We start from the raw sequence: 27,862 nt of genomic DNA, 5'->3' as shown, positions 1-27,862 counted from the left end.
TATCTGTAGCTGAATTAAACTGCTGCTCAGCAGGCTGCAGCACTCGTGCTTTGCTCCTTGCAAGACAGAAGCTGTGCCACCAACAGAGAAGCTGGTACTGGTTTTCTGGGGGAGGATGAGAGCACCTGCAAACGGAAAAACAATGAAAAGTTCAGGAAATATGTGAGACAGAGGTGGTTCATTTCAGCACCTGAACAAGGGTATCTTTCATCTTTTGCTGTTTTTTTATTCTGCTCAAGAAGCTCCCAGTTAACTTTGTCGTCTTGCTGCTTGTGGTAAACAGTGAAACTTGCCCATTTTCAGTGGAACAGGATAGTCTCACGTCGCTTATTTTGATCCAAATTGCGTTGCCTTGCTGTGGATACGCAACCTTGTTACTATGACCGGATTCCTTCAGTTTCACACGCCGCAGGGCCTGGAAGGATCCGCGCCCCGTCCCTTCGCACGGGTGACCCACAGCGTGCCTTGGAGGGAGGGGAGAGCTCTGGGCTCAGCCGAGTTTCTGGGGAGGCTCATCCCTCAGTGCACAGTGCCGGCGACATCTGATTTAAACGCGTTCACTTTGGCGAGCCGCGGAGGAGACAGCTCCTGCAGCCGCTTTCCTGAGCCCCCGCTGCCGCCCCCGGGCCCGCAGCACAGCTTCAGAGGGAACTCCGTCAAGAGAGGACACACCGGCGCGGCTGGGCCGAGGGGGCTTCCCCCAGCCCGGCTGCGACAGCCTGGGAGGGGGGGGAACACGGACGGACAGCTCCTCCCGCCCCCGCAACGCGGGGCCGCTTCCCCCGGCAGGGGGGGCCGGCGGGCCGCGGCGGCGCCGGGCGCGGCCTCCCACCATGGGGCCACGGGTTCCCCGCAGCCCGCCCGGCGGAGGGGCAGTCCCTTGCGGGGCGCCGCGCTGCCGCCCCCTGCCCGGCGCGGGTGCCGGGGCGCGCCGTGGCCGCGGGCCCTGCGGCAAAGGGGGCCGGGGCAAGGCGTTGAGCGGGGCGCCCCGTGCCTGACAGGAAGCCCGGCGGCCCGGCGCCCTGGCGCTGCGCGGGCGGGCCCGGCCCTCGCCTTCCCTTCCGCCCCGGGCCGCTGCTCCGCCTGCGCCGCCCGCCGGGTCGCGGCGGCCCCTCAGGTGTGCGCGGCGGGGCGCGGAGCGGGGCGGCGCTCCCCTCGCCCTCCGGCCCGGCCGCCGCAGCTGCACGGCGGGCCTGTCACGTGGGGCGGCGGAGCGGCGGCGGCGCTGCGGTCTGTCCTCTTCCACCTGCCCCGGAGCGGGGAGCGCGGGCCGGCCATGGGGCGGCGGCGGCGGCAGGCGCCCGCGCCACTCCCGGCCCCGCGGCCTGCGGGGGTACCGCAGGCTGGCCGCGCCGCCGGCTCCCGCCGCTCGGCGTAGAGGCGAGGCGGGCGCGGAGCTGCCGTGGTCCCCCCCGCGCTGAAGGGCAGGCGGCGGCGACCCGCCATGGAGAAGGCAGCGGCCGCGGAGCTCCGGCAGGGCGCGCTGGTGCCGCTCACCGCCATCTGCCTGGGTGAGTGCTGGCCCGGCCGCTCCCCGCCCGGCGGGGCATGTCCGGACATGGCGGGTGGGGGGGCGCGGGCACCTGCGGCGGGGCTGCCGGGCCCCCTCGTCCGCTACGGGACGTTACCGGGGCGGGGGGGGGAAGCGGCACGGGACGACGACACACCAAACCGGTTCCGCGGATCCCTCGACCGCCCTCCCTCCTCGCTTTCTGAAGGGGCGGAGGGCAGCGCGGCCGCGGGTCTCGCAGGGCGCCCGCCTGGGTCGCCGCGCCGGCCGCTCCCCGGCGGCGGGGAGGCCGAGCGGAGTTCTGCCCGATCCTGTGGAAACTAGCCTTTCGCCCTTGGCTTTGAAACCTTTACGGTAACCCCGCGTAGCTCTAAAAAAAAAAAAAAAAAAAAAAGTTTAGACATTATCAGTGCCTTCTCCAGACTTTCAGCTCTCGTGAGGCGCGGTGTGGGCAGCGGCTCCCGGCGCGGTTACGAAACTACCCGCGGTGCCGCATCGCCTGCCCGGCACTCGGTCGCGTTTCTCGCCTGCCTGTCACTTCTCTGAGTGGCAGGATGGAAAAACATCCCCCCCCCCGTTTCTCTGCCATATTCTGCTTTCCTCCCTCCCTTCTGCTTGAAGCAATTGCTCCCCGCTCTGCTTCGCAGCAGGTGTTAAGTTATGGCAACGTGATGAAGCGTGTTACTGGTTTCCAGTCTGTCAGCCCTTTCTGTCAGGGAAGATGTGTTTTTTGTTAGGGAGAAGCGTTGACGCCTGTGACTAGAATGAGCGAGTGAAAGGCCCGGCGTATTTAACAGGGGCACGTAGAAATTGGGAGTTATTAAAGCCGACTGCTCCGTTCCTGCGTGCTGCCGAAAGATTCTGGTGGAGCAGCTTTGTCAGAAGCATCGCGCCCAGCTGAGTGGTGCTGGGGCTGCTCTGAACTCTCCTGATGGTTATTTGGTAAACTGTTACGGCTACTCCAACTAGAATGTGCTAAAACCACAGCTGTTTGCTGATAAAGTGGATTAGAGTTTACGTTTAATAATCCCAAATGACAGTTACATTTTGTTATGTAAATGATCAGAAATGGGTGTCTGTGGCCAGACTGCTCGATCTATTTTTGTAAAAGTGTTTTTCTGTAATGTCAGTGGTTGCCTAGAAAAATGTAGGAAGCTAAAGTTTAAAAGTGGTTACTGCAAATATATCTATTTTAATTAACGGAAGTGGAACGTAAAATGCTTTCTAAACTACAGAACAGTTTGAACATCCGTTCTAGCTAGTACAACTTTTTTTTGCCCAGACTTAAAGGGATGTCAGAGATGTGCACAGCATGAGGATAATATCTGCTGTGTTATTTATTTAAAGTTACAGAAAGATACAAGTTTCCGCCATATCTCTAAATTTCTTGGGTTTTTTTTGTGGCCAGGTCAGATCTTTGTTAAAGCTTTTGTTATTTAACAGAAATAACACAGTTATTATTAAAATGACTAATAAGATAATAAAAGATTATGTAAACTCCAGAGTTTAAGTGAGAATGCTTCTTATATGTAGCTGTGGGTAATGCCAGGTTGAAAGTTTAGTAGATTTCTGCTTTCTATGACTTCTAGAATTTCACTGTCTGGCTCTTCTTTTCAGCTGGAATGTATTATTCCTATTCCTTGCACAACTGAGAGTAGTGGAAGTTGAGAAACATGAGAGGTGGGAAGCTTGTAAGGTATTCTGCTTCAGTGAACCCATAAGAATATAATGCTGCTGCTTTAACTATTTTTATATCTTACTTCCTGCTTGTCTGTCCTTTCCATTCATCCTTATTTTTGGTTCTTGCTTCTTGCCGTTCTTTTCTTTTACTTTTTGTTTTCCCATAGGCTGTATGTGATGTTTGGTGTCTGTATCAATGCACTGCCACTGACCATTGCTGTATGTGACCTCATCTGTAAACTGCTGCTCCAAAGATTGGAACTGGGTTTGTTGCAACTGTTCTGTCATGAGGCCGTTTTGTTTCTCATTCCTGAGAAATTCTGGAGGACATAGAAAGTTATCAAATAGGAAGTAATCAAAAGAGCAAAGCTAATGTCTCTCCTCCTGGCTGTGGGAAAAGCCTGGTAGCTGTCATTTGGTTTGGAGGTGCCAGGATGTAAATTTCCCTTTTGATCCAAATAACCGCTTTCCCAGCTGAAAACCTCACCCTGAGAATTATTTAGCAATCCAAATGAATGGCACAGTAAGTTTCCTACATGGAGTTCAAGCCAAGTGAACCACTTCTGTTTTGGTTTTTGGTTTTTTTTTTTTTTTTTTCCCCTGGCTTTCCCATAACTCTGCCCAACAGTAAAGAAAAAGAGCATCTAGAAAACTTTCTAATATACCCCTAGCCTCTCACCTATTTTTATTTTGACAAGGTTTTGTTTTGACAAGAGACAAGAAAACAAGCAAGGAAAGGTTGTTCTTTCTTTTGGGTCTCTGACACTTTTGTGAGCTGAGTGCTTCAGAAAATGCTGGTTTACAGTGCTCTTGTGGTTTGATTTGATGGTCTTGAGTGAGACCGAGAGTGCGCAAAACAGATACTGGAAACTGTAAGCTTATTCAGTCACTGGGGAAAGTACCTGATGCGAAACTTAGACTTTATTTTAAATAACTGTTCTTGACTGCTGACTTATTAGTGTGAAAGCGTTTGAAAATGAGAGCAAAGAACTTGCACCAGCAGCCAATAGATGTTTTGCATTTGCAGAGGTAAAAAGCATTTTTGGGGGTTGTCTGTCTTGGGTATCTGCCAGGCCTGCCGTGCAAAGCTGCCTAGAACGCCGTCCTTCTGATGGCAAACTAGGGCTGTTTAACAGTCCTCAGAAGAAAGTAACATGGTTCTGAGTCAGCTAATTCCACCCTGTCATGCCCCTTGTCTTCATGGTACTTATTTCCATTTAAAGGGCATAGGGGCCCCTCATCAGCCATGCGAGGGAACCTCTGCTTGGGAGCTCATGTTCTGTTATGGCCATTGGCAAGATTCAGGTAGGAAATGTGAAAAAAGATTGTTGAATGGTAGTACAGACCCAGGCATTTCCATACAATGCATCTTCAAATACTCCTTTCAGTTGTGGTGATAATAGTTACGCAGAGTATATTCATGTACTTTCTTTGGAGCAAACCAAAATAATTTAATTTTCATGAAATTAAATTTGTGACTTAATCACTGGTTAATTTCTTCTCAGTCTTTATGACTATATTACTATGGTTACAGGAATAGTGGTGCTTTAATACCGTGTGAGAAAATGTTGTTTTGCTGTTATTGCTGTGAACCCAGGTTTGTGACAAACGAGCACGCTGCTCTGTCACAGAGCAGGAGTTAACAGCCGAGCTGTTTCCTGGTACAGAGTGGTAGTGTTGCTCCTAGGTACGCGTACTGACCTATCGGAGCAAGTTAGTGCTGCGAAACAAAGGAAATAATTACATGGCACGTTGTTATTATCATATAGCAAATGTTACTGTACATTAATTATGTAATAAAATCGGTGCTGTTAAGGTCCTTTGAACATCATGTTAATGCTTATTAATACAAAGCTGCAGTTCAGACCTGTTTCTTCGCAAGCCACGGCATACCTATGCTGCCATTTGGTTGCCCTCCTTCCCTGTGCGTTACTAAAAGCTCAATCCCGCAACCACTTAGAAGGAGCAAGAAGTCACTGCCCTTGCCCTTGGGGTAGTACCCTGACGTCCTCTGTGATGGGTGATGGCAGGAGCCATCTGGTTCCTCTGGTTTGCTGGGCCTGGCCTTAGCCTGAGGTCCGTAGCAGTCTGTCCGCCTGCCGAAATTGCTGCCTGCGTTTAGGTCTTGGAGCTCTGGCTTCAGGAAGGAGAAAATCCAGATTGTGGAGATCCAGACATGAGTCAGGGAATGACTGCTGTAGGCACCTGGGCTGCTGCAATTTGGTGATAGTTCAGGTCCACCACTGACTGAAAACTGTGACTGGGCTTGAACTGGCAAGCTAAGGGATCGTTTTTAGCTTTTCTATTTCCACCTTTGTAGTGGTAGGTACTTTTGTCCTCTTGTGCTGGTTTAAGTTATCCCAGAAGGTGGTCAGGGCAAGGGTCATTGTTTTGTGATGTGTTTGGACGGTGTCAAAGACAATAGGGGCCCGTAGACATACATGCTATTCTGAGACATAAATAGTGTTAATTGTCAGCAGCTTCCCAAGTGACTGTTGGGAACAGGGACGGTTTCTCTTCCTCTCTTCTCCTATTGTTCATTTTTTAATGATGTTTTTTACTAAATGCTTGCCAACAGATCAACTATAAAAAGATTTAGGACTTAACACATGCAAATAAAGCCAAAGTGAGTGCTTGGGCTGGGATGTTGTAAATTAAGTTTTGGTAACCTTTTAAACCTTTGTAATTTTTTTTAAACATTTGTCATCTTATTAATAGGCTGTCTTTGTAGATATTAGAATACTGCTAAAATGAGAGCAGGTAGGAAATATGCTATATTTGATAGAGAATTGCCTTAAAGAATGTACAGGGAAACTAATGTGGAACTACATGTTAACGCTGACCTCTGGAGGAACAATGACACAGGAGAAGGGTTTTTTTTGGCAATAACTACTCTTACCAGATCACTCTAACAGTATATACTGTGAGAGGAGATTTCTGAGAAAGTGAAGAGTATTTCAAAACTAATTTATAAGTCAGATGTGTGTTGCAAGCACCGCCTCATCCTGTTTTGATTTTTACCAGTGAAAACTTCATTGCTTTTGATTAGTCAAGGTACTCATGTTAGCTTTAGCAGGTTATTTTCAAGGTGATGTTTACCTGAGAGGAACAAACTTTGCTTTATGTGGGGGAGGTGTATTTAAAGATAATAGTCGCATTAGTTATTTTCCAGCATTTAAGCAGGTAACTAGCTGTGATGATGAATGTTTTAGTGTAATTGTTCCTCTGTCTTCCCCAATTAAAAAAAAAATCCTGCAGAAGACAACCTAAAAGAGATTGGCAGTTGTTTCTTTTGATACCATGTTTGACAGATAGTAAACTAACATTGTGTGTTGACTTTTTATATAGTTACAGTGAAGGATAAAAGTCGATTACATGACTTGCCTGTGTAGATAAGCAAAGTTCTTGTTAGAAAACTGCAATGCATTTATATTAACACCCCAGCAAACATGTAGTAATGGTTAACTACTGACTGCCACCCTGTGCCACTGGAACCTGTATCAACATTATTTTTCTGTCTTTACACAGTGAATCTCTTCCTGACTGGGAAAATAGAAAGTGCTGTTACCTCATTAGGTAAGACGTACTTTTCTTATTTGTATTTACTGTTATTTTGAGTTGTTTCTTCCCCATGCAAAGAGAACTTTTAACAAAACAGTATGACCTTTGTTTGAGAGAAACAGCAATGTTTTAGGAAGCTTAGGACTGCTAAGTCTTCCTGGGGTTATAGACTCCCTCAGTGTCAGTGTGCTAGGAAAAAAATCGTAAGCTCGAGGCTAAGGTCGTAGTACGTGCTGATACATTCAGGGGAAAACTCTATGTTTAGGAAATGTGCCTGGGAATATCAAGCCAGGGACAGTGGCCCGTTCCCAAGGGAGCTAAAACAAGAATGTTAAAAATGTCTCATGAATGTCAAAGTGGAAATTCAACCAGAATCGCAGCACTTAGTGTAATTTCCTTCTCTATAGCAGTACTGTGACTTACTGACATTATAGGAACATTGCAATCAGGTTCCTCTTAGTGATAAGGGGCCTCTTGTGCCTGTCAATCCACAGTCACGTTGGTAGGCATACTTTATGCCCAAAGAGGTTGCAACTTAAATTAAAACAGAAAAACCAAATAAGGGAAACAGGAGAAAAAGAAATGGGAAAACATGAAAATAATTCTAAGGCAGTGGGTTGATTAATGTGGGAGCTTGAGTGTTCAAGTCAACGTGGGGATTTGAGAGAAGGTTTAAATCAGGAAAAGGTAGTAATTTTATGATTAGGTAACTTCCTTAAATTTAGTTTAGGGGAAGTGTGGATGAACCATATAGGATGTGTTGTTCGCAACATAGTATTTCCATTCTTTCATTGGAAAAACCCAGAATGTCCTCTGTGTCCTAGTCTGTTCTGCCTGGATGGTTCTTTGGCTGTTGATGGAGTTTGTCATCCGTTAGCTGTGTGATAGTGTAATACAGTGCCTGGCCTAGACTGGTGATACTGTCTGGGCCTGAGATATACAATACTTCATCCAGTTGGCTCTGCTGCTTTCTAATACTGTTCTTTTGCTAGAAACAGAGAGTTGTACCATTTGGCTTTTACTCTTTCCAAGTATGCTGAAAACCTCAGAGTGCTGTAGCCTTCATGTTTTCTTGTCTTGATACAGTTTTGAGTTACTTTGTCTCCTGACAGCATAACTGGAGCAGGGGAGAAAAATGATCATAAAAGGTCATTGCTATAGTGTGATCCATGTGTAGCTTCTCTTACCTGTGTATTGGAGGATAACAGGTTAGGATAGTGCAGTCACAAGGCAGATGACCCTGCCAGGAGTCGTCTCACAGGAGATGTTCCTTAGGAGCCCTGATAAAAGTTGGGAGGGATGCTTGCTGTCCTAAACACCTCCTGACAAAGCAGCGTATTACAGAGTTGATCTCTATGATAAGGTATAGTGCAGTTTCTTTTCAGAAAGTAAGAAAAAGCAGAAATAATGAGTTCTGGAGAATGCGGGTTGAGCCACCATCTCAGCTGTATTTGTAGAATGACTTTAAGCCAGAAAAGCTGCTGGTGCTGACAGGGAGCAGTCCTCCCCCTGAGCCCCCTTGCCTCAGGCTCGTGGTAAGCCAGTTCAGCCTGTTGATCCAGTGGAGTGCGAACTCAAATTTTGTCAGATCAGCAAGTTGAACCCTTTGCTGTTTCTGATATTGGGGGCAGAAGCAGCCTGCTGGAAATTGGATAAAGTGAAGGGGAGTCTTAAGTCCGTTTTTTTTCACCACAGGCGTAAGCAATCCGCATTCAGCAGTGTGTGCAAGCCCTCCTTGGGGGAGCCTTTGGAGAACGCAGGGAGACTTTCTTGCTGACCCTGACATAGCCACTGCAGAAGTGTATATTGCCAAGCATTCGGTTTTGAGAGAAGGTTCCTTGTGGCGGGTGCAAACCATCCTTTATCCTGGAGCAGATGGTTGGGATGTGTCCCATGGGACTGGGGCACCCTGGGGCATTGCAGAAGAGTGTGGAACTGCAGGATTTATTTTCTGCTGGGATTGTCTGAAAATTTATTCCTGCACAGCTTAGTGCCCCCAGTGCTGTCCTGTGGTGGAGATCAACATCTTTTCTGTTACAGTCACTTCTGCAAAAATAGGAGTAATATTATTCATGTGAAGTTTTGGAAACTTTCTTACAAGTATTTGTGGCATATTTAACTGGTGGGGGAATCTACTTCTATTTACAGTAGAAAAAAATCCATTAGATTATTGCAGAAAGAGCTTCGTTAAGATTTATACCTGCTTGACAGAAACTCTCTGAACTCAAATCTTTTCTGGCATTTATTTTTTTTTAATCTATGAAAATTCACTATCTTTAAAAAAAAATAATATTTTTTTAAAAGCACCATCTCAGTTAAGATTTTTGGTGGATTGGCTTGCCAATCCATATAAGAGAACACCAATCCCTGGTATCAGTATTGGTATTCTCTTATGTTTCTCCAGTAATCCTAAATGTGGAAAATGTAAGCAATTTGGAGTTTTTAGTAAATTGGGTTTTAACTTTTCTTCTGGGTTTGTTCAGAACGGCTGCAGAAAAAGAGTTACAGAACAATTGTTGAAAAAATATTGTCACCGCTCTTCTCGTGTGTTGTCGGTGATGATAAGGCCTTCAGAATCCAGGACTGTACCTTTCTATTTAGAGACTTCCCTTTCCTTTAGATGTTTTGGCAATTCGAAAAGGCTTTTGTTTGTTTTCCTTAAGGAATCACACTGTCATGCCGAAGCCCAGTTTAATACCACAATACTTACGCGCGTATATGATTCTGCAAACTTCATGGCCAGGAGCTGAGGAGGGAAGTGGGGCCCCTTTATTGATACTGAAAGGCCAGCAGTACGAAGTTATGCTCTTGTGTGGTTTGTCTGTTTTGTTGGCAGCACCGAAGGCTTTGTTTAGTACAGGTTCTTCTTTCAAAATGTATGTAGGTGAAAGAACAGCTGCTGAAAGCAGTGCTCGGATACTTCACCTTGTCTGCCACACAGCAGTCGGTACACAAGGAGTAAAGAGGCAAACCACTGGTTAGGAAGGAGATCTGTTGATTTATTGCAAATGCCATAGTAATGAGCACTGATGGGAACTGAAAGGCATCAGAAGCGTAAGGCAATTAGGTGAGGTTTGACTAAACCCAGTAGTAGTTTTGGGGGGTGGATGGGTGTCTGTTCCGTTTGCTTCAGTAGGTTTAGGGGACAGTGCACATATCCTTAAAATAGTGTAATTATATTTTGACAATATGAATTCAGATTAGTGGTCCATTCAAATCAGGAGCCTTTTTAAGAGCAAAGCAGTTGTCTTTTTAATTTTGAGTAGGGCAAGTCTGGAATGTTTGTTGTGTGTTAGAGGGGTAAAGCTATGGGAAAGTATTGAGCAACATCGACCATTGTCAGATGAACTGCCCCAAGTGGCATATAGTGTTAGTGCAGCTTACCTTACCTTGCTTCTGTCCTTAGATTTTCACAGTTACAATTCTTCTGTTAAGATGGAAAATCTTTTTTTTTTTTTGTCTGTTCTTTCCATGTCCCGTGTTCGTAGCAGATGTGCAGTGTTAATAAGAAAAAAAACATTTCTCACTGAGAACCTGAGCCGTCACATTACGTCAGATCCACTGCTTACAAATTAGGAAACTATACATTATTGCAAAAGAAAAAAAGCTAGTGATGTTACTTCAAAAAAAGCAGGGATCCTTCAAATACCTAATGCTTGGGGTCTTTGCAAATACTTTGTATACTTTGCAAATACAAAACTAAGAAACAAGGGTTTGGGAGAATAAAAGCTCTGCTTAACTGCACTGATGAATGCCGGAGTGGAAGTGCTCGTGCAGAGTCACCAGCATGTCAATGGGACTTCCTCAGAATGGAAACTAAAATAAGCTTCCTGTAGTTATGATACTGTTCTGTGTTCTCATGCATATACTGTGAATAAGGGATATTAACCCAGAACAGTATTTGGTACAAGGGGAACAGAAATATTTGCAGAAGTGTTGCTGGAAGCCTCTGGATAGTGCTGTCTGGTGTATTTGCTCTTTCTGCTTTGTGCATTCTGTTTCCTTCTCATTGAGGAGTTTTAGTAATCTGGCAGTTATGAAATACAGTCTTTCCAGCTCCTTTTAGGTTGCTAGCTCTAAGTCCTCTTACGCTGCTGTGATACATTGATGCAGTGACAAGGAGGAGCACAGTTATAGACCTAAACAAACTGAGAACTAGAGGTGAAAAGTCCTGTGGATCTTACATTTGCTTCTATAATTCTGTAATTGCATCTGCATCTTAGTATTTGGCAGCATCTAGCACGGAGCCTCTCTGGTTTTAGAAATGTGATAACGAAAATGATCTTGTTTTTCCAACAACTTTATTTTCCAAACAAATATTTTGCAATATATGTTTTCATGTATTTCTGTATTCTGTGTGCTTTTGTGGCCTTTTAAACTAGTAGGAATTATATGCATACATTTCAGTGGAATGCCCTGCTTGGAGAGTAAAAATAATGGGTTTTTATATGTTTTGCCTCAGGTAAGTTACTCACCTCATGCTTTTTATATTCCTGTGGCTCTCACTTCAAAAGTGCTTACTGTGAACAAACCAAATAGTGCCAGGCACAGATTTACTGGTGGGGGATACTGCAGCCTGGCCCCAGCCACAGCCAGGAGCTCTGCAGGCAGCCCTGCCGCCTGACTCGAGTGCAGCCGGGCAGCTTTGCCGGCACTTCTTCACTCCGTCCCTCCAGTGCAGCTAAATCTGGTCCCGACTGTGAATTGAGAATTTTTGCACTTTTGTGGCTGAGTTTCAAGCAATACTGTAAATCTGTGATTCATAACACAGTATTTGGATGCATATGAGGAAACTTGAGGTACAGGCAATCTTTTTTTTTTTTTTTTTTCCTTGTCACCTTTTTAAGCTACGAGAAAGTAAGCTTCTGTCAAAAATTGGAATATTCTGCTGCAATCCACAAGTCATGCTCTAGATAGTCATTTGTTTTAAAAATAGTTTAAAAAATATTTTTGGAGAATGTTCAGAATAGCTATTGCATTACACAGAATTTCCCCTCTTGTACAAGTCTGCTGAGAGTACATTTTCCCATCAGAACAGCTTTCCCACTTGTCCTTGGAACATTTCACTTTCATTTTTGAATTGCTTAATTACAAATTATAAGTATTTGATGTAGCCTTAATTGCCTCCTGTTTTACATAGGAAGATCTGAAAGTGCTTTGAAAACACTGAGCTTTATTTAGCCCTGTTTGCTCCTTTCCCTGTCTGGAAAATTTCTCCTATCTATGGGAGTGCAGGAGGAGTTTAGAGTACTCAGCAATGTTCAATGAACATCTAATGTTGGAGTCCAGTTTACTTTTTTTTTTTTTTTTTTGTTGGGGATATATTTTTTTTTTAACCAACTTCGGGTCTGTCATATGGTTAGGAAAATAAACAACATGTCCAGGAACATGTTACAACAAAATGAGCTTCTAGATACTTTACACTGAATATGGATCTTCAGTTGCTGGGTCATATAACCAGACTTTGGGAAGCTGGTAAGAAGGATTTCTGTATTACATCCTCTTGGCAGATCCATGCAGTAATATTGATTGTAGTCTTTGGTAGATTCATGCAAGGTTATTGATTGATCCTGCATTGAAATGCAGGTTATGCTTACCCACACTTAGAGTGGGTGTCTTAATTAAAAACTGGGGCAGGGAAGAAAGCAGTAAGAGGATAAAACTGTTGACTCTCATTTGTCTGCAATCTCCAGAAATTGATGAAAGCACTTGTAGCTAATGTGAATTGTTGATTAGGCAAAGAATTAACAATAATATTTTTCCCCCGTTATTAACAGATGCTTGCAGTGGAGAACTGGAACAGCGCACAGAGAGACGGGGAGTCATCTATAGTCCTTCTTGGCCATTGAACTATCCTCCAGCTGTAAACTGCAGCTGGTACATTCGAGGAGATCGTGGAGACATGATAACAATTAGGTATGGTTTGATATTCTGTGGAGATAAAGGATTGCTTTGCTGAAATGAAGTGAAATGCAAGTTCTTATCTGATATACCAGTATGAGGCTGTTTGTCAGAGCTACTGAATGGTCAAATGAAGCTGAAGTTGATTACAGGTGCACGATTGCAGGTTGGGCACCTCTCTCATTTTAGAAATGTTCCACTGTGTCTTGTTTCTGTAGGCTACTTCTGACATCCATTATTATATATGCAAGTCATTTGTAGTCTTTTAATATATTTATCTTCACAATACCTGTGTGAGATTTCATCCACCTCTGATAGATGAGGATGTGGGAAACAGTGATATATTTACCCATGTTAAACAGTCCCTCTTCTCTTCATTGCTTGTAAATAGGAGTAGGTGAAGGCTATAAAACCTGGAACAGCCTCAATGGGATGTGTAAAATTCTTAGAGCAAAACCAGCTTTTTCTGTAATGTCTTGAAAGGCGCTATGTTTAATTGACAATTGAAGGTAATCCTTGCTTATTGTTACTTGTTAACGAAAAGATACATGCTTTCCTGCTTAATACTTATTTACAACAGAATTAAATAATAGTTAGCATTTGTGGCACAATTTCCACTCATTCTATAAAAATACTGTTTAGAAAAGACTAGAATATATTACAGATGGTTCGTTGAGAATGTTTAGGCTATAATATCAGCATACTGCAAACGTGCTTAATTTCTCTGGGCTAATCATAGTATCCTTCTCAAACCAAGAATTTCTTATTTTAAAAAAGAAAAAAAAAGCAAACCTAGGAAAGGGGGTTTTGTTTGGTTTTTAGTACTGTTGTATTTGACACCATCTGCTCATTCTTTGCTCAGCTGCTTAAAAGGACTGCAAACCTCTTCAACTGCAGATGCTCAGCAATTAAAAACAAATCTGCCACAGATGGAGTAATAGGAGGGCTCCACCATCCATAGTTCAAAATAGGAACTACTCATCAAAAGTAAGGAAGTAGATACCTGCCAGAATTTGAGATCCATAAATAGAAACATGCTTTTAAACCCCATTAAATTGTATTGGACTTGGGGAATTTGTTTCAAAGCAGAGATTGTTGGAAACTCTGAGGAAGCATACAAATGAGACACAGGACTTGGCTCTGGAGAATGGTACTGCAGTTTATGCTATGAAAACTTCTCAGAGCTCCCAGTTAGGATTCTCTTCTGCAAATGTGTGTAATGGAGCCTAAGCAAATAAAGGAAAGTAAGACAAGGAAACTGGTAATAATGTGTGTATACAGTTTAGATGTGTGCTTAGCAGTGTATTTTGAAATATTTCTTCTTAATGGGTTTGTTTTCTATCACTGCTATATCCTGCCCTCCTATGCACATACAAACAATGGGAGCTATGTGTTTACATCCTAGGGAGTAGTGTTGTGGTGTTACATTTCTGACTATAAATGTACTTGGAATGACTCACTCCAGTGTATGAAATGCAAAATGTTACAGCATCGGAGGATTTCTTTAGAAGGTTGTAGCCCTCATAATGCCAAGGACGCAAAAGCAGCAGCTGACTTGCCTGGGCTAGTGTGATGTAGGCAAACTGGGAAAGAGGGTTCAAATGCAAACATTTTTTCTTGTTAACAGTTGGGTATGTTTCTTGTCCTAACAGTGTGCTGATAATGGCATAAAGAGTAGCTTTTTTAATTTTCCTAGGAAAATCAAATACAGTTCTTGTGATAACATCTGTATTTTGAAAGGTTTAAAAAAAACCCACCTCCTTTGTGTTATGTTACACTGAATATATTTCCTTTGATCTTGAATTCTCATTGACAGTAAGACAGCAATGTTATATAAGCATCATATTGGAGATACAGCAGGAGTCATTAAGGGATAAAATTGCAATTGAAAGTAGTTTTGATTTCTAAAACATTTGCAGTTGGTGGCAATTTTTTATAAACCTGTTATTCAGCAGCTTTTGATAGAACAGTGCCCAGATCTACATGTGGATGTAAGATGCTGGCTCCTGTGGGCATGTCCTTTAGAAGCTTTGTCTTAACATCTACCTTTCATGTGTGTGTATTGATTTTCTTCATATCCTCACATTTCGATGCTTATTGTTTTGCTTTATAGTTTTAGAAATCCTTGAGGGAGACTTCACAAGAACGGGAAATATGTTCTTTGTGTTTATAGCCCTCTCTTAATTATGCACGTTTCAATGCTTTCTTCCAAGTCTGTGTGTCTGATGAAATGGTGCTGTTGAGACCTGGGAACAAGAGTGTAGCTACTGTTTTCCAGGACTATGTTGTGTCACTGTAGATTCAGGTAATCAGCCTGTTAGTTACTGTTTCAGAAACTACTTGATTTTTCCACCCATTCTCTCTATTTTTATGCCTGTTTTCACAGAGGACTACATAAAAATCCTGTAAGATCAGATAAAGATGTCATATGCCTTTGTACCATCCTTTACAGGCTTTATACATGTGTGTTTCCTCATATCTGAGAAAAAGATCAAAATAATTCTTGTTTAGCAGTTGCTGTTACCTCGTGGTTGTAATTAACCCTGATGTGGGCAGAGTATAAATAAATTGCATTTTATTGTAGGAATTTGTAGGACTGAGAGTAAAATGTTCTCCATGTTCAGAATTCAAGATAAGAGTATTGAAAAGTGAACTACTTAGTGACCCAGTCAAGCTGTTTCTTACTAATTGAGACAGGCGGGGGAGGGAGGAATCACCTTCATTGGCTTTCATTTCAGTGATTACATCATTGGCTTTGAAAAAAGAAATTGTCAGCTACCATCTGAGTTTTCATTCCTGAGTAAAACTGAGGCCTGTTCATGTAAAGGCTTGCTGGTCTGTAATTGTATGAAGAATTAAAGGAAATGCTTCATAGTCTATTTACCAAACTCACGTTTTTTCGGAACTTTACATTAATTGGAAAAAAAACCTCATAATAGCCATTTATTTCATTCAGTTGCATGTGCTCAGCTTTTGAAAGAACAGCCCCTGTGTGTCTTGCCTAAGGTTACACAGTTAGCTGGTGCCTGGGAGCTGTGAGTAGAATAGAGCTTTCCTGACTTCCAGGTCCTTGTGCTTCAGTGGTTAAGCAGAAGTTTTTAATGAGCCAATTAAGTCATCAGTTGTTCACAGTCTGCACTTGCTGTGAGAGGTTGGCAAATAGAAGTAACTTTTCTTGCTTAATTGGCTGGTCTGTTTTATTTTGGGAATGTGCTCTACTGATCTGCCCATAATATTTATTCTCCAATTTTTTAATGAGTTTAGAGGGCCAAATCGGACATTTATTTTTAAAATTTATTTACTAATTATTTTCATTCCGATTTTACATCCCATATTTTTCCTTTTGCAGTTATTAAGAATGCTTTTAGTTTTTTGCTTTAATCTGTAGTTGCTCGTGCTTAAGTTACTAAGAGGCTTGTAGGGAATTCTCTACATAATTTGTAAAAGTACTTTTTCTTTTTTTTTTTCTAGCTGCCACTACTCTTTTCAGTGCAGATGGCAAAAAGCTTAGCTCTGCTAAACATTAGTTTTGCAGGTAGCACATTTTTTTTTCAAATTTACAGAATGTTAATATGTATTTATGATAATCTGGTTTAATGAAGTTCTTTCCAGCAGCATTTGTCAGTTGATAGGAAAATATCATTGTAGGCTACTCTTGCTTCATTTGAGTAAATCGGGCAAGATCTGATATTTGTGGCTGATCCTGTAATTTTCTGTAAGATCCTGGAGTCCTGCTCAGTGTTGGAGGTAACCTTTTCCAGTATTATACCACTGAAAGAAAAAATCAGATGATTTTACCCATTTCTGCAGAATTCTGTAAAAACAGATTTAGTGCTGCATTTGTTAGTTCACATCGAGTTGTTCTGATCCTCAGAGTCTGAATGCTCCCAGTGTTTAACAGACTATTCTTGTACTTCTGTATAAAATTAAGGGATTTTTTTTTTAAAGGAATTAGCTGTGGAAGGGACATTCCAAAAGCAAGATAACTGGAGTTAGTGCCTTTGAATAGGATCTTTCAGAAGAAACAAAACCTGTAAAATTTGGTCTGATAATTTTGCTCTCTTACACCAGTCTCCTCCTCTATTCCTGTACTGTGATGGAGATCACAGGTAACGGTGAGAACAGCCTAAGGGACAAAGCATTTTATAGGATGTTCTGTGCATTAGTGTTGTGCGTTGTACTTTGTTGATACTGCAGTTCTCAGTGCTTGCAATACCAATGTTTGACTCCTGCGGTATTGTGCCCGAGCGCTCCCCCTCTCCCTGCCCTCTGAACTAGGCTGTGTGCTCTGGTCGAGCACAGAAAGAAAAGCCTGGAGGAAAGCCAGGGTCTCCTTCCCTTTGTCACTGAGTGCTGAGATGCCAAAGCAGAGGAGTGTTGCCCTGTAAGTGAAGCTCGTGGGTGGAGGGGGATGCCTGCAGATGCGGTGGGGAAAGCTGTAGTTGAGGGGTGCAAAGTCTGGAGTTTAGTGCCACCGTGCACAGCAGCTTGCGTGGTAGGTTGGACCTCTAGGTCCACATTCCACTCCTTCAGATACCTCAGAGCGCTTTGCTGGAGGGGGTTAGTGACTGAACTGACCTGTCTCTTGCTTTTCCTCCCAAACCCTGTGCTTCCCTGCCCAAGATGTTTAAAACTCTACAGTACTGACTGGTGCTGCATGAAATATGGGTGATATTATCCATTAGTACTTTCTGTTTCAGTACAACTTCATTCTGTTTCTTGTTTTAATCACAGAAAATTATGTAGGTTTTGGATACAAAGGGCCTGAGACCTCCCTCAAGAACCGTAACTACAGACTTCATTAAGTACTTTTCCAAAGACTGTAAGATGTTTGTACAGTCCTATAAGCAGTAGGAGCACAAGACTTTGTCCCTTATTTCCACTGTATACCATCACTCATTGAACCACTGGGCTAATCCTTTTGATAGAAAAATTTACATTCCAGTTTGAAAAAGTTCAACTGAATAAGTAAATGTCCCCATGCTCTATTTTGTGGGTAGCATGATTAAATTATTCTTCAGAAGACTGTAACAGCAGCAGCACTAGATCTAATTACAGATGATGAAAGAAGTGAAGTAGCAGAGGTTGAACGCATTATTCAGGACTCTTAGGTAAAATAAATCAGTGGGCTATTTAATGTCAGATTAGTATGGCAGAAACTTCTGACACAAAACCTTGTTGTTACAAATGCATTATGAAATGAAACCCAATTTTATATATTTATATGCGCACACATATGTATTCATGTTGCTTTGTATTTCTGTTACAGAGGAGTGTTTTTTGTGGTGAGGTTGGCTGATGTCTCGTTCAAATACATCATGCTTTTGGTCTTGTGTAAAATCACCATCAATTCAAATGGAGCAAAATTTGCTTCCAGTGGAGACAATATAATTTAAAAGGATGCCGGAGTGGAGTGACAATGCCTTAATCAAAGCAAAATTTGTTCAAGATATGTCTGTTGATTAGCTTGCATGAGGTAGAACATAATTGCTTTGGCTTTGCTTTTGCCTTTAGAAGAAGAAATTTTGTAACTGCTATAGTATCTATTATATATAAAATTTTACATCAAAACTAGAACATCTGTATTTCAGAGAAGTGGTGTTTATTCAATGGTGTTTGAAACTCCTAGGCACCTGGGATTAAGATGTTTATTGTTTTTGAAAAAGAGTTCATTCTTGTGAATATTCTGTATTGGCCTTTTTCGAATACCAAGGCATTTGTTTCAGTACCTTGTGCATCCCTGAGAGGCATGGTGTTTCCAGGGAGGCTGCTAAAGATGAGACTTCCTTGCAAGTCTATTCTGCCTCATCACACTTGTACTCAGTTGGTTTTGTGGCTAAAGGTTGGATTTCTTAGTGGAGCAGTGTGGGATTCTGCTCTGAATCTATTTCAGATCCACAACTGATACTCAGGAAAAGCAGTTATCCTCTGTATGCCTGTGCTTCCTCGTTAGAAGGTGGGACTAAAGTTTCTTCCTCTTTCACACTCTTTTATAATAAACAAAAAACCAACCTTTATTAGCAATGTGCAATAATACGTTCTCAAGGTGCAAGTAGAAGATGTTGTTAATTATATACAAATGCAGGGTCTCCAGAGGTATTGCTAGAGTCTGCAAAACAGTTTGTAAACAAAGCATGTGCGTGGAGCTGACTTTTCTGTACTTTTCCTTTGTGTGAATCTTAAAAGTGTTAAACCCTTTCTTTTTTCTTTTTTTTTTTTTTTCTCCTAGAAAGAAATGCATTTTAATGTAAGGTACAGACATTTTATTATATAGGCAAATTCTCCCCTGGATGTGTGTGCAGTCTGTGTTGTGTAGCCACAGGATGAGTGAATTAGTAACTTAATAGACAAAAGTAGCTCTTTTCAGCAGAGTGGGGAAAATGAGTGGCTGTGGGACTCAGCTGGAGTGCTGGGAACTGGGTAGGATAGGAGAACAAATTGTTTAGCTCTTTAAGGTTAGTCCTGGTACATCTGAAATAACTACAGAAGTAAGAGATCAAAAGATTTACTAAATGATCTTGTTTGTATCACACAAGCAGAAGTTTTTCTAGTCATTCTCCCCCTTCCCAGTTCTGAGCTTCCATTTCTTGATTTAGTGACTGTTCCCTTTTCTTAAAAAAATTTGTTGGGCATATAGGTATTTCTAATACTTATCCAAAAAGTCTTTATGATAAGAAAATCCTACAAACAATCCGTCAAGTAGATGATAGGAACCCTTCTTGATGTCTGGTGCCAAAATGAGTTACAGAGAGCGAAAGCAATGTTGTAGCTCAGTAACGCTTACATCTCTTGCAACAGACTTGATGTGGATGCCCATAGTTTCACTGATGCTTTGAATAATTCATTTTCATGCTGTAGTGCCTGTTCATATACTTTCTTGGTCATTGAAAAGTTTTTTGTAGTACACTTGGGACAGAGATACTCTTTAGTTTACCTCTGCATGGCTGAATACTTAAATCTTTTCATTCTGACTTCACAGTCATCTAAAATTTCCTTGCAAAAAATGCTGGTTTCAGAAGCTTGATGAGATCGCTTGTAGCAAAGAATTAGGTGCTGTGGGAATATTTCTTCCGAGCTGGGAAGACACATAGGTGGGAGAAAAAGAGATGCAAAAGAGGAAGGACATGTTTCTGGGTGGATTGTCTTTGCCTGAATGTATGTTGTTGGACATCTCTTAATTTCCCAGTGCTCTCTTACTTCTCATGCTCTTGCTGATAATTTTGATTTTGGTGAGTTACTAAGCCGGTGTGTTTGGCAGAACCTACAGGTGTGTGTAGACTGGGTCTCCTGCTTAAATAAATTGGCTAGTTCACGTAGTTGCTGCTCTTTCCCTTTCACCTTCAAAGGGCAAGATCTGGCAGGCATTGACAACCTTTCGTAAATACACAGTGATATCAGAAAATTATCTTTCCATTTATCTTTTTCAAAGAATTTGTCTTCTATGTTTGTGAAAAGTTCTTTGTGGAAAGAGGTCCATATTTCATAGCACCTTTTCAGCCTTTCTGAAACTTCTGTCTAGGTATTTGCATGGAGTACGCCCAAACTTCTACCAACTTAATTTTATGTAGCTGAGTTATTTCAAAGAGGACCAAAATTCATTTCTAAGTGTTCTGAACAGTGTGCCCTTCCTAATGAGTGTGCTTGCTATGCAATGCTATTTGCAGGTTACCGAATGCAAATGTTAATCTGTTTCATCAGACAACAAATACCCTGTATGGTTCTACAGGTTAGGGAATATTAATCTGGTTGTGTTCAGTGTTCTGCAAACAATTGGGGCACCTCTTTGCACTAGGTAAGCTACTATTGAATAATCACTGGGCTTGGGTCAGTAGAAGGGCTGGAGGTTTGACTGTAAAAGGTTACAGGCTTGTTTGCTCTGTGTTTGCATTCCCTGAAAGGGAATATTTCAGTCTTTGAATTAAAAAAAAATAGTAGTGTTAGACTTTAGGTTCCATTACCACCCCTTGCAGTCCTGTTCTCTTCCAGCCCTATCCCTGCCTATCCATAGCTTGAAGAGTTGATTTTTGTCTCTTGTATTTATCCCTTTAGGATTCTTTGTACTGCTCCCTATTATTCTTTTTCCAAGACAGTAGTCTCTCCTCTCATCCCATAGTTTCATAGCTGTTAAGGTTGGAAAAGACTGCTGAAATTAATCTACTTTCCGTATAATGTATTCTGGAATTTTGCTTTTTCTCATATCTGTATTTTAGGAAGCAGTTTTGTGTAAGGACTCTGAGTGAAAGAGGACTCATCCTTTCAGCTTTTGGAGCTACTTGGCATGCTGTTTATGCCTGTGAGATGGGTGCTTTTCCAAATTGGGGGAGTTTGAGTGCTCTGTTTATATGTACTCAAGATACTGTTGGTGTTTCATTATCTTTGAATGTGATCTCTTTATGTCAGCACTGCTTGGTGCAGAAAGTCAGTTGTTACAGTCTGTTATTTCTGTTTGGCATTGTTGCAGATACATGTCCTCTTTGTAACTTGTTTTCTTTTGTTCCTAACAGTTTTAAGAACTTTGATTTGGAAGACTCTCAGAAGTGTGCAGTAGACTGGTTGATGATTGGCCCGTCTTCCAAGAGGGAGGAGTACAAAGTGTGTGGATCTTCCATACCTCCATCTTTCATCTCTGCAAGGGACCATGTTTGGATATTTTTTCACTCAGATGCATCAAGCTCAGGACAGGCTCAGGGATTTCGCCTTTCTTATATTAGAGGTAAAACCTTACAGTTTTGTTGGCTTCACTTATAGTCTCTCTGGCAAAACTTGAAGATGGTAGTATTTTTTTGTCGACAGGAGTCTTGGGCCAGTCTCAATGACTGTAAGGTGTTAGCATGGTAATGCTGATATTATTTCCACTTGGCTTTTTAACAGCATTCGAGAAGTGTACTGGCCTGACTGATTGACTTGTGACATGCAGGGTAGCAGATGTTAAAAAGAGACATCGGAGACTTCCAAAAGTTTTGATACTGACTTTTTTTTCTCCTTTCCCTCTTTCACAGGAAAGATAGGTCAGGCCGTATGCCAGTCAGATGAATTCCGTTGTGCAAATGGAAAGTGTATTCCCAGTACTTGGAAGTGTAATTCCATGGATGAGTGTGGTGATAACTCAGATGAGAGAAACTGCACTGTCCCTCCAACAGAGCCTCCGTCCAGCATCTGTCCCTCAGGAATGTTCCAGTGCAGCGCAGCCCACTCCACCAAGTGCTTGATGAATGAACTGAGATGTAATTCAGTTAAGGACTGCAGTGATGGTTCGGACGAAGATAATTGTCCTGATCTTTCCTGTGGCAAAAGGCTGGGTAATTTTTATGGATCTTTTGCTTCCCCAGACTTATTCCGTGCTGATCACAGCAGATCAGACCTTCGTTGCACATGGTACGTGGACACACAAGATAATCGACATGTTCTGTTGCAGCTTGATTTGCAGTTAGGCTACAATGACTACGTAAAGGTGTATGATGGTATTGGAGAGAGGGGTGATAAATTAATGCAAACATTTTCGTACCACAACAACAGGCATTCGGTGAGCGTGGAGTCATCAAAGGGCCAGCTCACTGTCTCATATCATGCCCGCTCCAAGAGTACTGGCCACGGGTTCAATGCAACCTATCAGGTGAAAGGCTATTGCCTTCCTTGGGAACATCCTTGTGGCAGCGATGAGGAGTGTTTCACAGATAAACAGCATTGTGATGGCTGGTGGCACTGTCCAAATGGCAAGGATGAGGAGAACTGTCCTGCTTGTCAGAAGAACGAATACCCATGTGAAGGAAACAGTGGACTCTGTTACTCAATACTTGACCGCTGTAATAACCAAAAGAACTGCCCAGATGGCTCGGATGAAAAAAACTGCTTTACTTGCCAGCCAGGAAACTTCCATTGTGGTACAAATCTGTGCATCTTTGAGACTTGGCGCTGTGACGGCCAAGAAGACTGCCAGGATGGAAGCGATGAACATAACTGTCTGGTGATCGTTCCCAGGAAGGTCATCACAGCTGCTCTGATTGGGAGTCTCGTGTGTGGCTTGCTGCTGGTAATAGCACTGGGCTGTGCATTTAAATTATATTCTCTAAGGACCAGGGAATACAGGTAAGAGTCTTGCTTTTATGATGCTTTAGTAGCTGTTGGGCTTTTTTTCTTTTTTGTTTAAAGGAAAAAAAAGTCGATTGTTAACCAGAGAATTTGCAAAATACTGTGAAATCAATCCAAGGAATTGATGAGAATTAAATAGCAGTCACAGCATTAGGCTTAGAGAAGAGCAGTTAAGATTTTCAGAAGCAATGAGGGGAACGTAAGCTCCTCTGTGGTCTATGAGAAATACACATTTATTTTGCAGCCTGGCAGAACCTGTATCTAACTTAAATCAAAACTGTTTTGAGCAGTTTCCTCTCCCACCTCCTCCTCCTGCAGTAAACCCCTTGCACTGCCAAAATCTGAATGCTGAACTGTTACTGTGAAGTCTTTGCTGAATTTGAACTGAGTAACGCTCCCCCTGCCCTCCCCAAATACTCTAGCTTTCGGTTCTACTAAAAGCGATGTCCTGCTGTGGTGGGGCCTGTTCTGAGCTGGAGTTGTTTGCCTCCAGTGTTGCCATCGGTGTGCGCCGTGCCACATTCCCCCAGTCCCATATGCCTTGCTTTACGGATAGTACGTGTGTGTTTCGTGTCTGTGTGTTTGTGTAAGCCTGGTTCTGCCCTTTGGGAGAGAGTTGTAAGGGACTTTCTGAAGCTCAGCTCTTGTCATGTACGCCAGCTCTGTGCAGCGCTGCTGATACCGTTTGTGTTTTCAGCACAGTGTGCTTTACATTCTCTCCTGATCAAATCTGCATGATTAAGGAGCTGGAAACCAGCCTCTGTGCTATGTTGGGAACCTCGGTGCCTCGGTTCTGGCAGGACGGCCAAAGCTCTCTGCAGCTGCAAGCTGCCCCTGTTGTGTGATTGTTTCCAGTTCTTAATGTTGTCTTTTCCAAAAATAACCTTTGGGCCCTCGCTGAACAAGTTACCACTGTTACTAGCGTAAGCTGGCCAATTGAAAAAACTTCAGTTGCCACAGAGTCCAACCTGGGACTGCACCAGAAAGTTTGTTGATTTGATTCCCTATTGCTTATACCCTCTACTCGTACTCCTTTTGTTTATTTTAGCACCCGGATAAGATTTTCACAGAGCCTAGTTGAAGGTTTGTGTTTTTGCTGCACTGCTTTTGTACATTAATGTCAGGGAGGCAGGACAAACTGACTGTTACTTGTCTTCCATGTTTTCTCTCCGATTCTGCTTCCAGAGCATTTGAGACCCAGATGACGCGACTTGAGGCAGAGTTTGTGCGTCGGGAAGCTCCACCTTCCTATGGGCAGCTGATTGCACAAGGCCTTATCCCCCCAGTTGAAGACTTCCCTGTGTACAATGCATCACAAGTATGGAGACACGAGTGCCAATGAACCTATCAGCAGCCGAACTGCTATAAATTAGATAGAATCAGTCTGGAATTATGTTCTTTCAGTAGCTGTGCTAATTATATGAAGTCATATAAAAATGTATATGTTTTACTTGGAGCCAAAGAACCACAGTTACGCATCTTGGTGCTGTGGGTAATTTTGAACACATTAAATGTGTTTGCTAGAGAACAGCAGTGAGATAAGCACATACTGTTTTGCTCTACATCAGGATAGAATGAACAGAGGCAGAGAGAAAGGTCAGAAAATAAACAGAAAAAAGGCTTTTCAAGCTGAAACTGTAAATGTGCCTGAAGTGATAAGAAAGTAAGGTCTCCAGCAGTATTTTTGGGAAATTTGTGGATTATTTTTCATTCACAAATGCATTACACTGGGAAGCCATTAAGTGATTCTTCCATTTCATTGCCGAGTTCTCAAAAATTTCCTGTGTGCTGTCAAAAGTATCCAACTGTGATACAGTTCCTGGTGTGATAAAGCTCTTGTAGTTTGTTACTCAAGTGGAGAAGTAGTTTGCCTTGGCCTTTCTTCTCTGCTGTTGTCATCAGCTTTTGAGGACCCTCTGCTATTGCTGATGATAGAGGACTCAGTGGTCTGCCGTCTGGGTCTTTGGTGATGATCTGATCCTGTAGGTGGAGCATCTTCCTGGGCAGACAAGTAGAGCTTAAACTCATAAAGGAAACACTTTAAGGGAGAGTCTTTTGGTAAAGGCAGAGCTGCCTTTGGCATTCTTAGTTCATTAGAAAATATGCATTTAACAAGGAAGTGTAGGCATCAAGTCTGAGAATTCTGATAAGGTGCAGATATTAGTGGAAAAAACAAGGTTTAGGAGAAGTCTTTTGAATGTGTGTGAAATCAGTTTGTTACATCTGTGTTACAGGCTTCTGTGCTGCAGAACATTCGAACAGCTATGAGGAGGCAGATGAGACGACACTCGTCACGACGGAGCTCGTCTCGGCGCCGCTTGGGCAGGCTCTGGAACAGACTCTTCCACAGACCTCGGGTGAGAGGACAGATCCCACTCCTGACACCTGCCCGCACTTCACAGACTACACTGGGTGATGGAATCATCAACCGTGCTGATGGGACTATTCGGAGTTCTCCACCTTCCCCCGAAGGACCTAGTTTAGAAGCAGATGCCCATGGCCAAGCTAGGGGCTTACAAGAAGCTGGATGTAGCAGTTTGCAGCCAGAGACTGAAATCACAGAGCCATCGCCTTCAACTGTCTTACCGAATACTTGCACAGCTGCACATGCAGAGCCTGAGACTGGACACGCCGATAAACCTTTAGGTGCTGAGACCTCTGGCAGTGAGCTTAAGCAGTCCAGTAAAGTGGATTCAGGAAAGGCTTTCAGAGATCCTTTGTCTGAAAGTGTTACAGAAACGATCCATGGAGGGTCAGCATCCAGGAGGACTGTCCCAGAGGACAGTAGTTTAAGTAGAAGTCATCCGCTGAGCGAAGAGCCATGTAGGTTACCCTTAAAAAAATGGGAGTCTGCTTATTCAGACAGCCCTATGAATGTTCATATCCAAGTGGATGGACAAAACCGATGTTGCCCTAACTCATACCGGGAGGAGCCTTTGGGTATTCATGCAGCTTGTTGCCATTCTGTGGAAGTGCCAATGTTAGAGTCCTCTACTCCCCTCTCTGAAATCAATACCAGTGATGATGAATCTTTACTTGTTTGCTAATAAAAATTTTTGTTTTGGCCCTGTAAATTTTGTAACTTTGTTGTTTATATGACAGTGCACTTTGATGATAGGTGGTATGTCTCTGCTCTCAACTTTGTCTCTTAAAACCAGTGTGCTTTAACCCCCTTGGGAGTACAGTACAAGACTAAATGGGACAAGTTTTTGTCTTCGTTGCTATTCCTGAAACTCCAGTGGGGCAGAAGTAGGCCAGTATGCGATGTCAGGGGCTGGGAGGGCAAGAATGTGTCACTGCAGTTTGGGGGCATCTCCATCCTCTGGTATTTCTTCTGTGCATTTATTCACTCTGCATTCAGTTCTCTCTAGTGAAACTAGAGAGAACTCTTTTGGAACCCGGGGCAGGCACTAGTCATTGTAACTATGATTACTAAACTAGAAATGATATTGTTGTCTTTTTAGGCATCATAATTTAATTAAAACTTAATAATTTTAATTACAATTACTTAGAAGGAAATAAAATCCTTTGTAGCTTCCTCTTTATAGAAATTGTTCACTTCCTTTGCTTCCTTCAGAAATGTTTTGATGGCCATATGTACCTTGAGGTGTCCACTAAAACCAAAGTTTCTGCGTAGAATGCCCAGAATGATACCAGGTGTCTTACCTGCTACAGCTTTGTACTAAGAGATTAGCTGTCTTCCGTATAAGCAGAGTGCATTGAAGCCCAGTTGCAGCAATATTTCTTTTTTGTGTTGTCATATGTTACATTCTCTTCATAGTGATGTTGTGAAGGTTGAAGAATTGTTTGCTTTCTACCTACCCTCTTTTTCCCCGCCTCCCTTCTGTTTTCAGGGACTTTTATGATTATACCACTTTGGGTGTGCCCTGAAGGATACTGAGGCTTCACAGCTCCTGTGGTTGCAGTAGGAAGCACTGAGCACTTGGTAACTGTCAGGATCAGACTTCTATTTTATTTTGAAATAAAATTTGCATCACAAGTTTGCTTGTAAATCTGCTACCTAGGTGCAGATGTATAAATAATTTTTTTTACTTTTTAGAGATTTTGGTTGGTTTTTTTTTTTTTTAAGAACTGAAATAGATCAGTGCCATTTTCAAAGCTGACACTGTGTGGATTGTACAACACTTAAAGGTAAACTGGTGCCTTTTTGGTTTTTAGGGTGCAATTAAAAGCAAGTTACTTACCTGGAAGAAGGGTGACGTTGCTTAACCAGGAGTGACTCGGTGCAGAATGACAGAACGTCATAGCTTGGCCCTGTTGCGATGGTTGGGGTGTTGGCCGGGCTCCCCCATGCTCTAACAAGAGCTCTGCTTCATTTCCCCCATGATGCAGTGATAAACTAAAATGCTTTATACAGGAATTAACAAGAAAGTTGGTGCTGCTGCTCTGTAAATATCCAAGTGCTCTGAAGCCTGTTTATTGCTGTAGGAATTCAGGTTGCCCAGAGTTATTAACTGAACTTGTAAAATTGAGGTGGACTTTGGCATCTGTGGACCTGGGCTCTGCTGTCCGCAGGACCCTCCTGGCTGTAAAGGCGAAAAGGCTTTCACAGTGAACAGTTAAGTTTACATCAAAGTGTCAAAGATTTTTTTCCTTTGGGCTGTATTTTGCCCTGGATCTTTTACTAGGACTCACTTTGGGGGAGTGCCTTAAAGAGAAGGAATAGGACTTTGGCTTTACTGAAATGTAATATGGAAGAATTAAATTGCAGTGATTTTTTTTTCTTCCTCTTCAGTTGCAAACTGGTTTCATACTGTGCATTCCAGAGGCAGAAGATTCAGATTCTTTAAGGGCACTAATAGCAGGAAGGGCTTGCGGCAAAATGCGTAACAAGTAAGAGTCATAGTTACATTAAATAAATACAGCTCACTCATTTTTTCCAAGTGCTTTTGTGATCAGAATTCATTTCATCAAAGGAAATGTGGTATTGCTTTCAGAGTATTTGTAAACGTTTTAGGTAACATTCCACGTTTGCAAGGCCATGTACTGTAGTCATTACACTGTCAGGGTTGTTGTTTTCATCTAAGGCTACAGGTTTTTAGTGTTTTGGGTTTGTTTTTTGGTTGGGTTTTTTTTTTTTTCTAAAGGTAATTTTAAATA

General features: G+C 42.5%; 1 protein-coding gene across 2 annotated transcripts; it reads left to right on the top strand.

The window, feature by feature from the left end:
- The first annotated feature begins 1,298 nt into the window (after nt 1-1,298).
- On the top strand, nt 1,299-26,265 carry LRP3 (LDL receptor related protein 3). 2 transcript variants are annotated; one of them, XM_075765226.1, is made up of 7 exons: nt 1,299-1,511; nt 6,719-6,766; nt 12,529-12,667; nt 21,157-21,365; nt 21,652-22,738; nt 23,927-24,059; nt 24,976-26,265. In XM_075765226.1, exons 1-7 carry the CDS (start codon nt 1,445-1,447, stop codon nt 25,786-25,788), a joined length of 2,496 nt encoding a protein of 831 aa, XP_075621341.1. In that variant the 5' UTR covers nt 1,299-1,444; the 3' UTR covers nt 25,789-26,265. The 2 variants fall into 2 exon arrangements, with proteins under 2 accessions (XP_075621341.1, XP_010309468.2); XM_010311166.2 differs by lacking the exon at nt 1,299-1,511 and adding an exon at nt 3,353-3,455.
- Nucleotides 26,266-27,862: the final 1,597 nt, after the last annotated feature.

This window comes from Balearica regulorum, chromosome 13, assembly GCF_011004875.1.
Source record: "Balearica regulorum gibbericeps isolate bBalReg1 chromosome 13, bBalReg1.pri, whole genome shotgun sequence".
In the NCBI taxonomy this organism is placed as follows: Eukaryota; Metazoa; Chordata; class Aves; order Gruiformes; family Gruidae; genus Balearica; species Balearica regulorum.
The sequence above is the reverse complement of the archived record's forward strand: the minus strand, read 5'-3'. Positions and strand labels throughout refer to the sequence as shown.

Excerpts from the sequence above, each read along its gene's own strand:
- LRP3 (XM_010311166.2), top strand. The coding sequence starts at position 3,368 with ATGTTTGGTGTCTGTATCAATGCACTGCCACTGACCATTGCTGTATGT. Across the intron at positions 21,366-21,651 it reads TCGCCTTTCTTATATTAGAG|GAAAGATAGGTCAGGCCGTA; the intron begins GTAAAACCTTAC and ends CCTCTTTCACAG. Across the intron at positions 24,060-24,975 it reads CTGTGTACAATGCATCACAA|GCTTCTGTGCTGCAGAACAT; the intron begins GTATGGAGACAC and ends TCTGTGTTACAG.